The 14,492-nt window shown below is 37.8% G+C and overlaps 1 protein-coding gene across 1 annotated transcript in view; it reads right to left on the bottom strand.

Annotated features, from left to right (window-relative positions):
- The window catches only part of GRIA2 (glutamate ionotropic receptor AMPA type subunit 2), a 97,613-nt gene that overhangs the window by 7,564 nt on the left and 75,557 nt on the right, over nt 1-14,492 (bottom strand). The window contains 4 exon segments of the mRNA XM_033060802.2: nt 9,290-9,466; nt 9,468-9,489; nt 12,630-13,000; nt 13,503-13,709. Coding sequence (XP_032916693.1) covers nt 9,290-9,466; nt 9,468-9,489; nt 12,630-13,000; nt 13,503-13,709 — 777 coding nt within the window.

Genomic DNA, 14,492 nt, shown 5'->3' with positions numbered 1-14,492 from the left:
CAGAATGACAAAAACGTAACTGTGTGCTGAAGGTACAGTGAGTTTCCCAGATTCTTGGGACATCTACCATATCGCATACACATTGCTTTTTTCGCACTCAAAAGATCCCCAAACATATGATCCTAAAACTAGAAGAATCCTAAAAAATTTATTGCACCATTTTTGAAGAGCCAGTTCACAAAGTAAACCTTCACTGTGTACTATCAGCTGGGCAGCTGAACAGCAAATGTTTGCAACGAACAGGTTTCCCATGGGGTCAAGTGTTAAGAAGAAACCTCCCACTAGATGGTTCACAGCGTCCTTGTTGTATGGATGAAGGTAGGAATAGTTGACCCAGCCATCATGAAAATGAAAATATATAAGATGTTCCATAAGAATGCAATCAGATAATGACACTCAGCACGGGCCATGACTGCACAGTCCTCTGCAGCCAGGAACACTGAGAAACTTCATGCTGGAATTAATACAGTTCCAAGTCTGGATCCCTACCTAGGCCTCAGCCTTGTCTAGATTCCTAAAAAAATAAGAGCAGCGAGCCACTCTGTAGGGAACATGGGTGACTTTAGATTTTTTTATATTGCTACACAGTATATGTGGTAATACACTGTGTTTTCAGAACTGTGCCATTTTATTTCCTTCAATATTTTCAGAATTTGAATTTATTTGAAAGGCAGAGCTGTAGATGTAGAATATACCAGTGTTAAGAGGCCATCTAGCACTCCGCGTACACACAGAATGCCTCATGTGCAAGTTGGGTTTCCACACTTGCTGTCATGCGCTACAAATAACAGAACCATTCTAGACTGCCATAATGACTACAGGAATGCAAGAGTATGGAAATGACCTGGATTGCTCTTAATTACTGTGTCTGATTGCTATTGCAAGGTGACACTCTGTGTATATGAAATGCTAGGAGCTAATTATAATTTTGGTATTGCAATCAACAACAGTATGGCAGTACCAGACCCTAACAGTCATAATGAACATTTTTGTCCCATTATTTAAGACTTCTACAACAATCAAATTGTAACAAAATATCCCAGGAACTGATTTTTTTTTTTTAAGTATGTCACCACTGGGCATGTTGACTACGGAGAAAAAAAAAATATTAATGCTATGGATTTTTATATTATAAGGATATAATTAATATTATTTATCATTTAAGAGATCATAATTTTTTCTAATATTATTATTATATCTAAAATTTATTTTATGATTATGGTTATTATTAAAAAGCACACATCCAATTCAAATGTAGAATACTACCTTCATTAAGAAACTAATTATGAAATTAATTTATACAAAGCTTTATCAACTTTATTTTGTGGGTCATCGGATAACTTTTCTATTTTGACACTTAGAGACATTATTCTTAAAACTGGGATCCTGTAATTAGTATGCCTTTGATAGAAATAGCTCCTCAAACTACTAACATTCCACTAGATTATGATCTTGTACTGTGGGAGCAGATCTCCAATTCTCAGACATGATTCGTGAAACCATCTTGTTGACCTTCCATACTGAACAAAAGGACAAAAAGTAGCAATGTCACCAGTAGTTAAAAAGTGTAATGAAAGCCAGAAATTGTTAATTTAGTCAGTAAATCAAATATTAATGGATAAAAACCCCCAAAAAACCCACAGAAAATAACTACTATTTTATATTAGCTGAAGATTAAGTACTTTAAAACAACACTGTTTATACTGAGTGAATACTTAAGGTAAGTTCAAATAAATACAAGTTCTAAATTTTGTAATATATGGATACATTTATTCATAAATGTTTTACCATTTATACATAATGGTAAAAATTAGTTATGCCTTCTTAAGATGCAGTTTTATGGTTTTTAAGTCTCCATCGCTTAATTGAGCTACCATAAATATCTTTAATATATTTGGTCTTACTAACAAAAACCCTAAAACATTCTACTTCATGAATTAATTCCTCAAAAGTGTATTAAAAACCATATTCTCCAGAAATATGCAGGACAATGACCTTATATAATCATCATATTCTCCATGTGGTTTAAGAAGTTAAGTGACCAAGGCTGTTCCTACAAAGGTATGTTCCAAAATAATTTAGCTTCCATTAAAATAACTGCTGAAATGACTCTTCCTTTGAGACATACTATTTTCAGCTTCCTCAGAATTGAAATTCCTCCCCATCATTCAGCATATTCATAAAATCAAAGCAGATCACTTCAATGTAATTTCTTTAAAAACTGAGATAAATGTCACAAAAATCTAATTTCTACAATGATGAAAAATAACTCATTGCACCCATACTGGAGGAGAGGGAATAAACTAAACCCCAAAACACAAAAGTACTTTCTCAACCAGTCACAAATCTGTAGAGAATAGCAAATGCTGTTCTTGGAGTCCAGAACCATAAACATACTACCTGGATTGAGGAAGGAAAAAGCATTCAAATACTGCTCTTTTGGTGTAAATACTGCACAGCATGCACAGCTTCAGAAGACATTTTAAAATGAAAACATTACAAGACAGAAATGACTAGGATTGGTAGAAAAGGAAATTGGGATGTCAAAACACAGACGGAAAAATATTTATTTATTTATTTATTATGAGAAGTGGAAAATTCTGATCACTAGTATAACAGAAATAAAACTTTGTAGTTCAAAAGCAAGATCCAGCAATTTGGAACCAATAAGAAAATCTACATAAAATTGGAGATCATCTGTTGACAAAAGCAAAAGAAACAAAGATCTGTCACTATGTCACTATGATCAAAATGGTTAACAGAAAACCAGTGCGATAGAATTTGGAGAAAATTTTTCCCAGAAAAGATAAAGAAATACTAATGCCTTTGCACAAAGCAAACTAAGATTTTGCATAGCAAACAAAGTACACTTCTTCTCCTTCAGGATTACAGTAATTTCAAGAATACAAGCCGCACCAATTTGACTAAGATTTTGCTCCTAAACCGGAAATGCGGCCAGTATTCAGGAGCGGCTAATATGTGAATAATTTTCTGACATTTACAACCTCAGAAGTGCCAGCCAGAGTGCTGAGCCGAGCTGCTGCAAAGTCGGCATTTTGCGATTGTTACAAATTGCTACTCTGTTGCACCGCAGGCGGAGCCTGGCTGCCTGCAGGCAGCACGGGGGGCGGGGAGAGAGCGGGACAGCTCCCTCCTTCCCTCCTCTACCACAGCCCGGGGGAGAGACGGGGGGGCCCCGCGCGCCATTGCTGCGGCTCAGGGGGGGGGGGGACCCGGGACGCCCCTGCCATGGCTCGGGGAGTGGGGGGGACCCGGGACGCCCCTGCCGCGGCTCGGGAGGCGGCGGGGGACCCAGGCCGCCACTGCCGCGGCTCGGGGAGGCGGCAGGGGGCTCCGTCCCTGCCTGCCACCACAGGCAGCGAGGGTCATGGTGACCGAGCCCAGTGGCAGCAGCGGCTGGCCCCCAGTGGTCCCGCCGAGTGGCAGCGCTGGGCTGGGCTACCTGGCCCCGTCAGCAGCCCCTAGCGGGCTGAGCCTGCACAGCCTTAGCTGAGCCAGTAAACCCCGCCCTGCCACCGTTCTGTTACTATCTGGCAACTTTGTTGCACGCGGGTCCTCGTTGCGAATGACAGAGTGGCTTATATTCAGGTGCGGCTTATTTATGGACAAAAAACGAAATATTTGCCAACACCCAGAGATGCGGCTTATACTCAGTGCAGCTTGTATTGGTGAATTTACTGTAATACATCAGGAAAATAAACCCTGAGACAAAAAATCTACATAATAATTATTAATGTACTATAACAACGGAGAATAAACTAGTTATAAATACATATAGGATGGAAAATAAAATATGTTTCTAACCATAGCAAGCATAATGTGGAAAGAGAAAAAAAACCAAAAAACAAAAAACTGAAAAATAACAGAAAGAGATGCTTTGAGGAAAAAGAAGTAATGATTACTGCATTCTTTCTTCTGTGTTCTCCAGATGAAAAGACCTCAAAAAACAAGAGACAAGTGAAAACTAATCACTTGAACTTTGTCTGTCACAGAAAGGTACAAGCATATATTCAGTAATATGCTATTGGGTGCAAAGGCAGTCCCTGCACTAACTCAGCGCTCAAATCTGACTCTCTTCACTATTTCAGCTATGGACCTTTTCCTCCTGTCAAACTTCAGAGCCAAATCCACACTCTCCAGCCACATCTGCTCTGCAGATCCATGAAGCATCAGTCTTACACCCTTTCTGCCTCTTAAAATATCAACCAGAGTCCATGGTAAATGTTACAGGATATTTCATGGCTAAGTCTTTAGACTCCACCTCTCAGAGGCTTCTGTGGAGCTAGTCAAAATGAAACTCTGGAAATGTACATTCTATAATTCTTCTACACCTCAAACTTCAAATACTGAGGCTGAGGTGTGATTCAAAGTTTTTTACTTCAATTTAATTTAAAGAAAAAAAATAATTCCCTTCTCACTAAATATTTCCTGGGATTTTTCATTATTTTAGAAATTTCAGTATCTTGATGTGCATGAAGACAGATTGAGGTACATAGACTGCTGTATGGGGTTTTTTGCTTCCCCTCTTGTAATACATTTGTTAACATAAATAATTTTACAAATTAAAAAAATTCAAAATACTTGTAAAAGTAGAGGCACTGGACTTTGTTGAAGATACCCAGAAAAGACACTGCTATTTTCCTTCAGGCCAAATTTTCTTTGCCTCCCAACGGACAACACTTTTGCAGGAGAAATTACTCAAGAGGTTATTTTCAGCTCTTATATTTGTTTCTGGTTTTCCACTGTGTGAGAGGATTTCTCTACAAGTTTATAAGGATTGTCATCCTTCCGGTATGTTTCCAATATCTGTTTTTTCATTCTGTAACTCCTGCCTCTTCAGCAAGAATAAGCAACTCTTGAACAATCTTCTCAGTGTAAGGTAAAGGATATTTTGTTATGGAGCAGTTCTGCTTGCTTTTATTTTGGCAGAGGATCTATTCTTAAAGGTGATCAAAAGAGTTACAATGAAACAGATTGATCTGTCCATGTCATACTGTTGGTTCAAAATAGGTACATATGAAGATATATTAAATACAAATTAATGCAGAGGGACAGCAAACTATGCCAGTTGTTGCTCTGCACATAATTTTTTTTGAGATGCCTTATTGCCTTACTTATAGGACTGGTTACAAGTCTTCTTCTGGAACACAAAAAGAAGTAGGATGATTGATTTCATTTGTCTATCCAATTTGTACATATCTTTAATGAATAGAGCTAGATATACCACAAAAATATGACTGAATAGTAAAAATAGTTAACTTTTGTTCTTGTATCATTTTGATATTAATTTTCATTATGCCCTAAAGCAGGTGAAAAGCATGGAAATATTCCAGTGAATGCTTGCATATTTACTTTCATTCCTTCTTCCAGTGTCATAGCCCATGAAAGTAAGTGAGGTAACTTCAGAAGTCAACACATATGGATAATGCTTTAAAATTAGCTTTTGCAGTGGTAGGTGAGCAGTAGACTCTCTTCTTGGGTTAGTGACTTTTCTCCACTTCAAAGTTCAGCTATGTGTCCTGGCTAATGCACGTACCATTTATGAAATCATGGAAGGCAAGGACAGTGCATGACTGTGGATAGTGCCTCTAGGATGTACTGATGACATTTCCCCGCCCATCATTTACCTCTCCATCAAATAGTACCTGTGACCCAGCAATTAGGGAGATGATGATGCACCTGCACAAAACCAACTGAAAAGACTTCTGCATCTTCCCAGTGGTGCTTGCAGACTTACAGTAATTTCACAACCATAAGGCGCACCGGACTATAAGGTGCACTCCCCGGGAGTCGGCAAAATTCGCAACTTTGTAGATCATATAAGGCGCACCGGAATGTAAGGTGCACTTTTTTTTGCAGCGAGGCTCCGTCCCCAGCTCCCCCCATGCGGTTGCTGGTCGAGGCCCCGCCTCAACCCGGCAGCCATGGGCCCCCAGGACTGCCTGGACCCAGGACGGGGGGTGCCGCGGGCCCCCTGGCCCACCTTCACCCGGCAGCCATGGGCTCCCAGGACTGCCTGGACCCGGCAGGGGCGGTGCCGCGGGCCCCTGGGCCCACCTCCAGCTGGCTGCCGTGGCACTGCTGGCTCCTCCCACGGCTCACAGCTTACACTTCCGGTTTGGAAAATTTCGCAACTTTGTACATCAGGTAAGGCGCACCGGACTATAAGGTGCACTTCTGGGTTCGAGGGAAAATTTCAGTCAAAAGGGTGCGCCTTATAGTCATGAAATTACTGTACTCGCATTCTTACTACTACAATCCACTACTGATTTGAGAAAAAATTATGCACTTTGGGGAAACCATGGCTACATATATTTCGTTGTTTTTGCCAATAACCCAAAAGAAAATCCAAAAGCAATGCAACATACACCTTTGCTTATGCTCTCAGTTGCACTAAGAAGTCTATATGGACGATCTATAAAATAGAAGCATTAGCAAATATCAGAAGTGGTAAATATCTCAACTGGGTGGAACAGAGATCTTTAGACTTGGATCATACTTGCGATTCTGCTAGTAATGACTTTGGGATCTCCTGAGGAAAATTACTACACATTCTGGTATTTACACAGATGCGACAGATGTGCCATTAAAGAAAAAAATTCTGTATCTGTAGACTTATAGTTATAAAATTATCTGTAAGATTATTACTAACAAGCAATAGTATCTTGCTGATGTTTGCATCAATAATTTTTATTTGTCAGTCTTTTTCTTTTCAAAATATTTTAAAATCCATTGTTTTTCTACTGGTATTTCCTACATAGGAGGTACCAAGCTTCTGCTTCTCATTTTAAAGCAGCATTAAAAACACCAGAGCACAGGGTTTTTTTATTCGTTTTTCTCAGTTATGTTTCTTGATGCAATTCCAAGTGATACTCTATGCACTGCTGGCAAGAGTATCTCCTACTGGTCCATGCTACCCTTAAAGCTAGGGAGCCTACCTAAATTGGGGTAATTTGCAAAGGTAACACATCCTTTTATCATGAATGCCAAGGATGTTATCCCCAAGTAATATGGACTAGCTTGTAGGATACAAGATGAGCAGTTATAGAAGCTAGAAAAAGGCTTGATCCCACCTTTTTCAATTAACATTGCATACATTTATATTCAACTATTCAGAACAGGGTTTTTCAGCTAACTTTCACTATCCAGGCAATTGTTGAAAATTCCTTCTGGAAAAATACTGCAAAACATCTATTTTTCAATTATGCAATGTGTTATCACAAAACATGTTTTAGTAGCAAAGATAATTCAATATACTGTTCTCATCCCCAGTACCCAGCTACCCTTTCTTTTGTGCTGCCCCAGGAATTAGGCTCTACTAGTAAAGATTCAGTATAGAAAACAAACTTGGAAATAACACTACTTCCTGAAAACAGACTGACCGAAAAACCCCATTTGTTTTTTTTAATTCCTGAGAGTGAGGGAGAAGATGCCAGACCGTTTTAGCTTGCTGCTAAAAATATACACAAGTTGTTTTCAGCTATTCAAAGAATTTGAGTGCTAATTCAGGTCATATAAAAATACACATCCAGTTCAATCCAGTCAAAAACAGATTTACCCTAGGTGAAGTTTTAGTTTCATTAGTGTTAGAGATTCCTTTCACATTGTCTTCAGCAGAGAGTATCATTATTGGAACTTGAGTTTCGGTCCTCTTAAAAAGAAATTTTGACAGTTGTTATTTATTGAAAAGTAACTGGAAAAGTTTAAGGGATTTTCAGCAAATAGTAGATAGAAGAATCAGGCTAAGAAGTTGTTTTGCACATAATGTACAAAATTGTGACAGAAATTGCTGAGTAGAAATTTCCAGAGATCATGAGGGTTTTGTTTGTGCAGAGCCAAAGATGAAGAATATGCCCTCAAAAACCTCTACCTAATACTTAGAAAAGTAAGCTTTTAATGCTCAAGTAAAACGCCAGGAACACTAGTTGTGTAAAAAATGGAAATATGTGCTAGGAGTACAACTAGATACTAAAGCATGCACATACAAATATTTTTTTATTTAAAAAAGAAACACTTACAAATCTCTAAAGATAAACTATTCAGAAGAAGCAACCTATTGTTAATTCACGTTCAATCTCAAGTCCTTTTAGCCACATCTAAAAGGTTTAGGTTCACAAAACCAGAACCATGCCTGTATACTTCTAAATGCATCTAAACTCTTTTAGCACAAACCCAATCTCATTTTTACCAGCTTGTACACCCAATGTTCATTTGGTTTAGCCAATAGGAATGCAATCAGCAGCAAGTATGACTGAACCTATCTTCAAAATTAGAACATTTTTACAGTTGAGACAAGTATGATTCCTATTTAGTCCATTACCAGTTAAGAGTGCATTACAGGATCCAGTGAAAACCATAGTATCTAGCTGTTACTGCTCGAATTATACAGTATATTAAAAATATTTGTAAAAACCATTTTTATTTAATTTTCATGTCAGTATAGGCTTGAAATGTAAGTGAACTATTTATAACTATTTTAAAATGTATTTTGTTAAATGTAACATCATGGACTAAAAACATGAAAGCAGAAGTTTCTATTTTAGCACTTCAGATGTACTTTCTTCGTACAGTGAGAGACACACAGAGCACAGACAAGGTGAGGCCATTCTGGCTTTTTTTGTCAGTAGCCTTAGTCTCTCACTCATTTGTTGCATGGATTTCACCAGGCCAGCTTATGTCTCAAGAGCAGCCTGAGACTGCTGAACCGAAAGTTTCATGTATTTTTAAAATGGTGATACCCAGAGGTAGAGGGTGAGGACTGACAGGCTTCCAAGGCATAAATGTAATGCACATACAAGTAAGAATTGTTTTCAAAAGCAGGCATGTATATTCCAGAGCAGCCAGCAGATTATATCCCATTCCCCACTGGCAAGCATGAAAAATCACGTAGAATACTTATTAAGACAAGAATGTGTATCTTTCCCCATGTACTTATTCATGGTATGGGTACCTAAATATAACAGAGCTATTAAACAGATAAATGACATCAACTTCCTTCTTCAAACACACCTTATTTTCACTGTACAGTGGAGTATTTTTTTAGGTAATTTTGTTTTGCATATTTACATCAAGACCCTTACATTTGTATATAAATAATAAAATGTAACAGTTACAAATAAACAGGAGCACTTACATTTGTGAGTGAGTTGCATAAATCACACTTGCATAGCAATCATTTAATAAAGCCATGGGGAAATATATTTACATGAGTGAAGACCTACTTAAAACAATCTAAAAAAAAAAAAAACTAAAAAGTAGAGATTCTTACCCTAAAAAACTCTTTAGTGGAGCCAGAATCTAATGTCCCATAAGCAATTTCTGTTTGCTTGGAAAGATCCTCTGCACTTTCAATGGGAGACACCATCCTCTCAACCGTCAGGAAGGCAGCTAAGTTAGCCGTGTAGGATGAGATTATGATGAGGGTAAAGAACCACCACACACCTCCAAACAATGCGCCCCGACAGGGATCTAGTAACAAGTATGAAATGGATTTGTAAAGTAAAATGGAAGTCTTAAAAAGGAACATGTTATCAGTTTTATGCAAATAGTGCATTATAATATAGGGAAGCGTTTCAGGCTATCTCTGAGTCCAACTCTGCATACGCATCAGATGGGAAATCAAGGCATTCTCCACTGGATCTCCTGGGACTCTGCTGAAATCAAGACTTCAGAGTTTACTTTTTGGGAGAATTTAGTGATCCAGTTCTTATAAGTTTTGATAACCCTTGAAGGAAACTGCTCCCATCATAATGTGCCATATTTAACACAAACTTTTTGTTCCTTCTGAAGTGATTTTGTGTGACATTATGACAAGGATCAAACAAAATCAGTAAAACAGCCTTTTCAGATAAAAGTATGCACTTTAAAATTGAGGGCCTTGATTGCTTTTCTAAGAGCTTCAGACAAAGACTGATTTCCACAAAACAGTGGCTTATGCTGCTGTGCACAATCCGTATTGAAAAACAAAAAGCATTATTTGTAAGAAAAACTTGCCTAGAGAATATCTATAGGCTAAAAAGTGCACACAACTTTTGAAAGATACAAGTATAATTAACAAAGTGAGGACTGGACATGAAACAATCCATGATAATACAGCAAACTGGTAAAGAAAATATATATAAAAAAATAATAATCTGATGTTTCTAACTGCAGCAGGCGGGCTCTTATGGGTTTTGCATCTCCTGCTCAAGAAGAAAGAAGAAAAGGTAATTAAAGAAAATGCACAAAACAGCATAAAGCACACAACTCAACTCGGTAATTTTCAAGACCATTTCCAGGTGGTCCAGTCTTACTCAGAACCACCTTCTATTCCAGAGCCAGGGAATCCGAGTAAGTCGTCTACTCTAAAGTCTTAGAGTAGTTGTCATTTTTGTTAGAGAAATGATTGCAGTAATGTAAAATTAACTTCAGAAAGGTATTGTGTTGATGCCTGAAGATAGTCCTTTTTATATTTACCCTGATACACCTGCAGGCAGATCAAATTCTATAGTGAAAAGTTTTGGTGCAAAATCAGAAATAAGTGTTTTTCAGACTTTTTCTATTTTTATAATAAACAGATAATATACCAAATAGCACCTCCCTCAAAATTATGTTTGCAATGAAATAAAGTTAAATGCTTCACTGAAACTAAATATTGAATATCCAAAATTGAGTTTTGTGCACCTTTTATGATGACCATTTGTTATCAGTTTTCTTGCACTATCTTTTAACACCTATCAAAACATATAAAAAAACCAATATGCTTTTATAGCTAGTAAAGTAATAATGATAGCAGGAAAAGGATCATAATTCTACTACAGCCTTGATTCAATAAAAGTAATTTTGTACTAATAGGTGACTTAGCAGGCAATTCCAACTGTGACGTAAGTAATCAATACAAAAACCCCACAGGAGTAAAATTAACACAACTTCTCATGATCTGCAGCAATTCGCCCTCTTCACTGTCTTGCGTCTTGTATACAATTCTTACTGGGTTACATGCAAAATGCATTGCATCTTTCACCATAAAGGCTGGCATCTCCCACTGTGATACACCAGCCTTTACAGAGAATTGCTTAAGTTCTCACACAATAAATGCTGTTACTTCTGGGGTTGAACAACTTTAAAACCTGCTGTTGCCTTTTATAATGCATGACTTAGTATTTATGAAATGCTCCCTTGGTTAGATTTATTTTCACCACTAACCACCAGACTGACTAGAAATTGACCTGTACCATCTTACTTCAGGATGTTTACAATAAATGTACGGTAATTTCACTACCATAAGGCGCACCGGATTATAAGGCGCACTTCCGGGTGTCAGTAAATTTCCAAACATTGTCCATGTATAAGGCGCATCTGACTATAAGGCGCACTTTTTTTTTGCAGCGAGGATCCATGCGCAACAAAGTAACAAATTAGTAACGTAATCGTGCGATCGCAGGGTTTACTGGCAGGTGCTCAGTTTGCAAATATTTTACACAGATCAGCGTAGGCTTTAAACACAGTCCCAGGCGCCCTCCCCGTGACGCGGGCCCCGGCACTCTCGCCCGCTCCTATCACTGGCTGGCACGGCTCAGCTCTCAGCGCGGCACAGGTCGGCTGCCATAGCCACCGTACCTCATGGCTCGGTTCGCGGTTCGCACTTCTAGGTTGGCAAATTTCCGAATTTTGTCCATATATAAGGTGCACTGGATTATAAGGTGCACTTCCGGGTTTCGATCAAAATTTTAGTCAAAAGGGTGCGTCTTATAGTTGTGAAATTACTGTAATTATACTAAGCAGTTTTAACTGACTCCTCTGGTTTGATTTCCTTAAACCCAGCTGCCCTATTTAAATTGTTACTGTACTTCCTTCAAGCAGCAAGCAGTTGCTTGAATGAAGCAGGTATGTACATACTTACCACTTCGCTGAAGCAAGGCTAGAACCAATTGTGCACAAGCAAAATAGAATATTTAATGAACTGCAAAGGAATTAACTTAAGTGCTTTACAGTTGTCCCTAATAAAGTAGAAGAAAATCCATGAGGAATTAAACACCTTTAGATTAATTTTCATAATTTCCTTTCTGAATTTTCTAAAACTAGGCCATGGAAAAACAGCAGTGTTTTGCAACCATTCACATGACATTAGAGCCATCACAGGACTTCAGTTCAAGGCTCTCTTGGGGAATATGAGTGTGTTAATAACCTTGTTATGATATGTAGTGAGTTTTAGACAGAAAGCACTGCCTCTGTAATTCGTGACTAGTATGTTATCCTTTTTTCCCATTACAGTTGTGGTGAACCATATGCACTGTCAACTGTATAATGGGAATATGCAGCAAAAACACGGTACCCCTCCAAGAAGGCATGGAATGATGTGAACCTTATGCATTTTACAGTCTCTGCATGGTGTATATAACTTCACTTGGCAAATTTATGATTGACTTCAAGACAAATTTGATCAACTACACCCTGACCCTATGTCACAGACGAGCATTTTCACTTCAAGGACTTCTGTGACTTTAGGGAGGGAAAAATAATTGTAATTAATTTCTTTCCAAGAATGAAAATATATGCACCACGAACCTCTGCTGGCTGAGATGGCTGAGACCAAAAATGCACAAAGTTGAAATGAGTGAGTAACCAACCTTGGCGAAATATCGCATCCTTGCTGCATAAAGGCACCCAGGGAAAACCAGAGACTATTAAATATCCCAAATTCATTAGTTGATTCATTAGTTTGCGTTTCTCTTCCATCTTCAAATTCCTCAGTGTGCCACTCGTATGGGCTAAATCTGCTGACCAGGAATAAAACTACACTGACCCCAATGTAGGCAAAAACAATGCACATCCAGATTTCATATGCTAACGGATCAAGAAATGAAAACACTCCTGGCTTGGATTTCTGAGGCTTCTTGATCATTATTGATATCCCCAGGCTCATAAAGGGCTTTGAGAAGTCAATCACCTCTTCTCTCACCAATGTTATAGTTAATGGAGCGATTGCAATATCGGCTTTCTGTAAAGGAAGAAAAAAAAGCAAAGCAATGCAATGCATTGAATGCAAGGAACAGAGCAAAAAAGGGTTTAGTTTCAACAGCATTTCACAAATAGAAAATAGGACAGCAGAGACACAAGCAACCTTTGTTTCACTGAAAATATCCTGTGGAGAATTTCAGAAATTTTTAGCTGAACTCGTACTGAAATACATATAGTCATATGGTTTGTGTATTCCAAGCTTTTGTTTTTATATATGCCCTTTTAATAGCATATGGTATTTAAAAGTTTAGCAAAGTACATTGCTTTTTACCTGGTCAGAAGAATGAAATATGCATTCAGATTCCCCTCACTTCATTTGTATTTGAAATTAATTCAATGTTTTACTTTCAAAATTTTGCATGGCATTAAAAGTTATTAATACCTATAAAGTTAATTAGGTAACTTTCCTCCACTCTACAGAGAAAACAAAACCAAATCCCACTCCTTCCATAAGTCATCTTTATTACAGAAAATTTTCTTACCCCATAAACAAGTTCTCCAACCATCCCATTCCAGATTTTCGTGTCTGCATCCCTTGCCCCATACTTGCCATCCCCAACAATTGTGAGCTTATATTTGAATCCACAGTGCTTAGCAATTTCTGTAGCTAAATCCACACAATAGCCCTCATATCGATCATTTCCTTCAAGCATTTCGTGATTTTTCTTCATCATGACATATGGGGACTCCTGCACAGAAAGAACTTGCCTTAGCTACCTGATAGAGACAGGTGCATGAGTTGTACACTTCACAGATTAGTATGTTCCCTTTTACATGTGAAAAAAGAGAGCAGATACCATCTGAATCACACATGCTATGTATATGTTAGTTGTTAATTATTAATGGAACATGTCTTCAAAACATTTAAAAGCTGCATTCTCCAGAGTCATACACAAATGACAATACTTACAGGTACAGTGATTCCCAGAATTATGTTAATAATGACCATGAATGTTAACAGGAGTTACGAATTCAGAGAAGAGAGAGTAAATTCCAAAATCAGTTTCCTTCTCTCAGTTTGGATGGAAGAAGGCAAAGGTGTTTAGCTGCTTTTGTCGCTGTCTTATAGAAAAAAATTATTTTCTAGAACCTGGGGTTCTCAAGGCTGTATTTTTATTAAATTGCTATACAAACAATAGGTAAGATATCTATAACTATGCACCGAAGTTCTATCATCTGCAAAATTGGTGATGAGTCATAAGTTGTATTAATGTATTTCCTCTTTGCTCAGTTGCTACAGAACTGTTCTTGCATCCAGAGAAATTCCTATGGTAACCTATGGCTCATCCAAACTGATAAACAAGTTGTGCAATTTACAGAAAAATGTTCTTTATAATAATATACAATTTATTTTCTAAACAACTGGAATGCAATACTTATCATTAAATGTTATCAATCCATAGAAGTACAATACTGAAGCATGAGAAGCAGTCTTTTTGCTGTTTGTCAAAATCTATTCTCTAAAATAAACA

This window comes from Catharus ustulatus, chromosome 5 (assembly GCF_009819885.2).
Source record: "Catharus ustulatus isolate bCatUst1 chromosome 5, bCatUst1.pri.v2, whole genome shotgun sequence".
NCBI classification, from domain to species: domain Eukaryota; kingdom Metazoa; phylum Chordata; class Aves; order Passeriformes; family Turdidae; genus Catharus; species Catharus ustulatus.
This window is presented reverse-complemented; position numbering and strand designations above follow the sequence as displayed.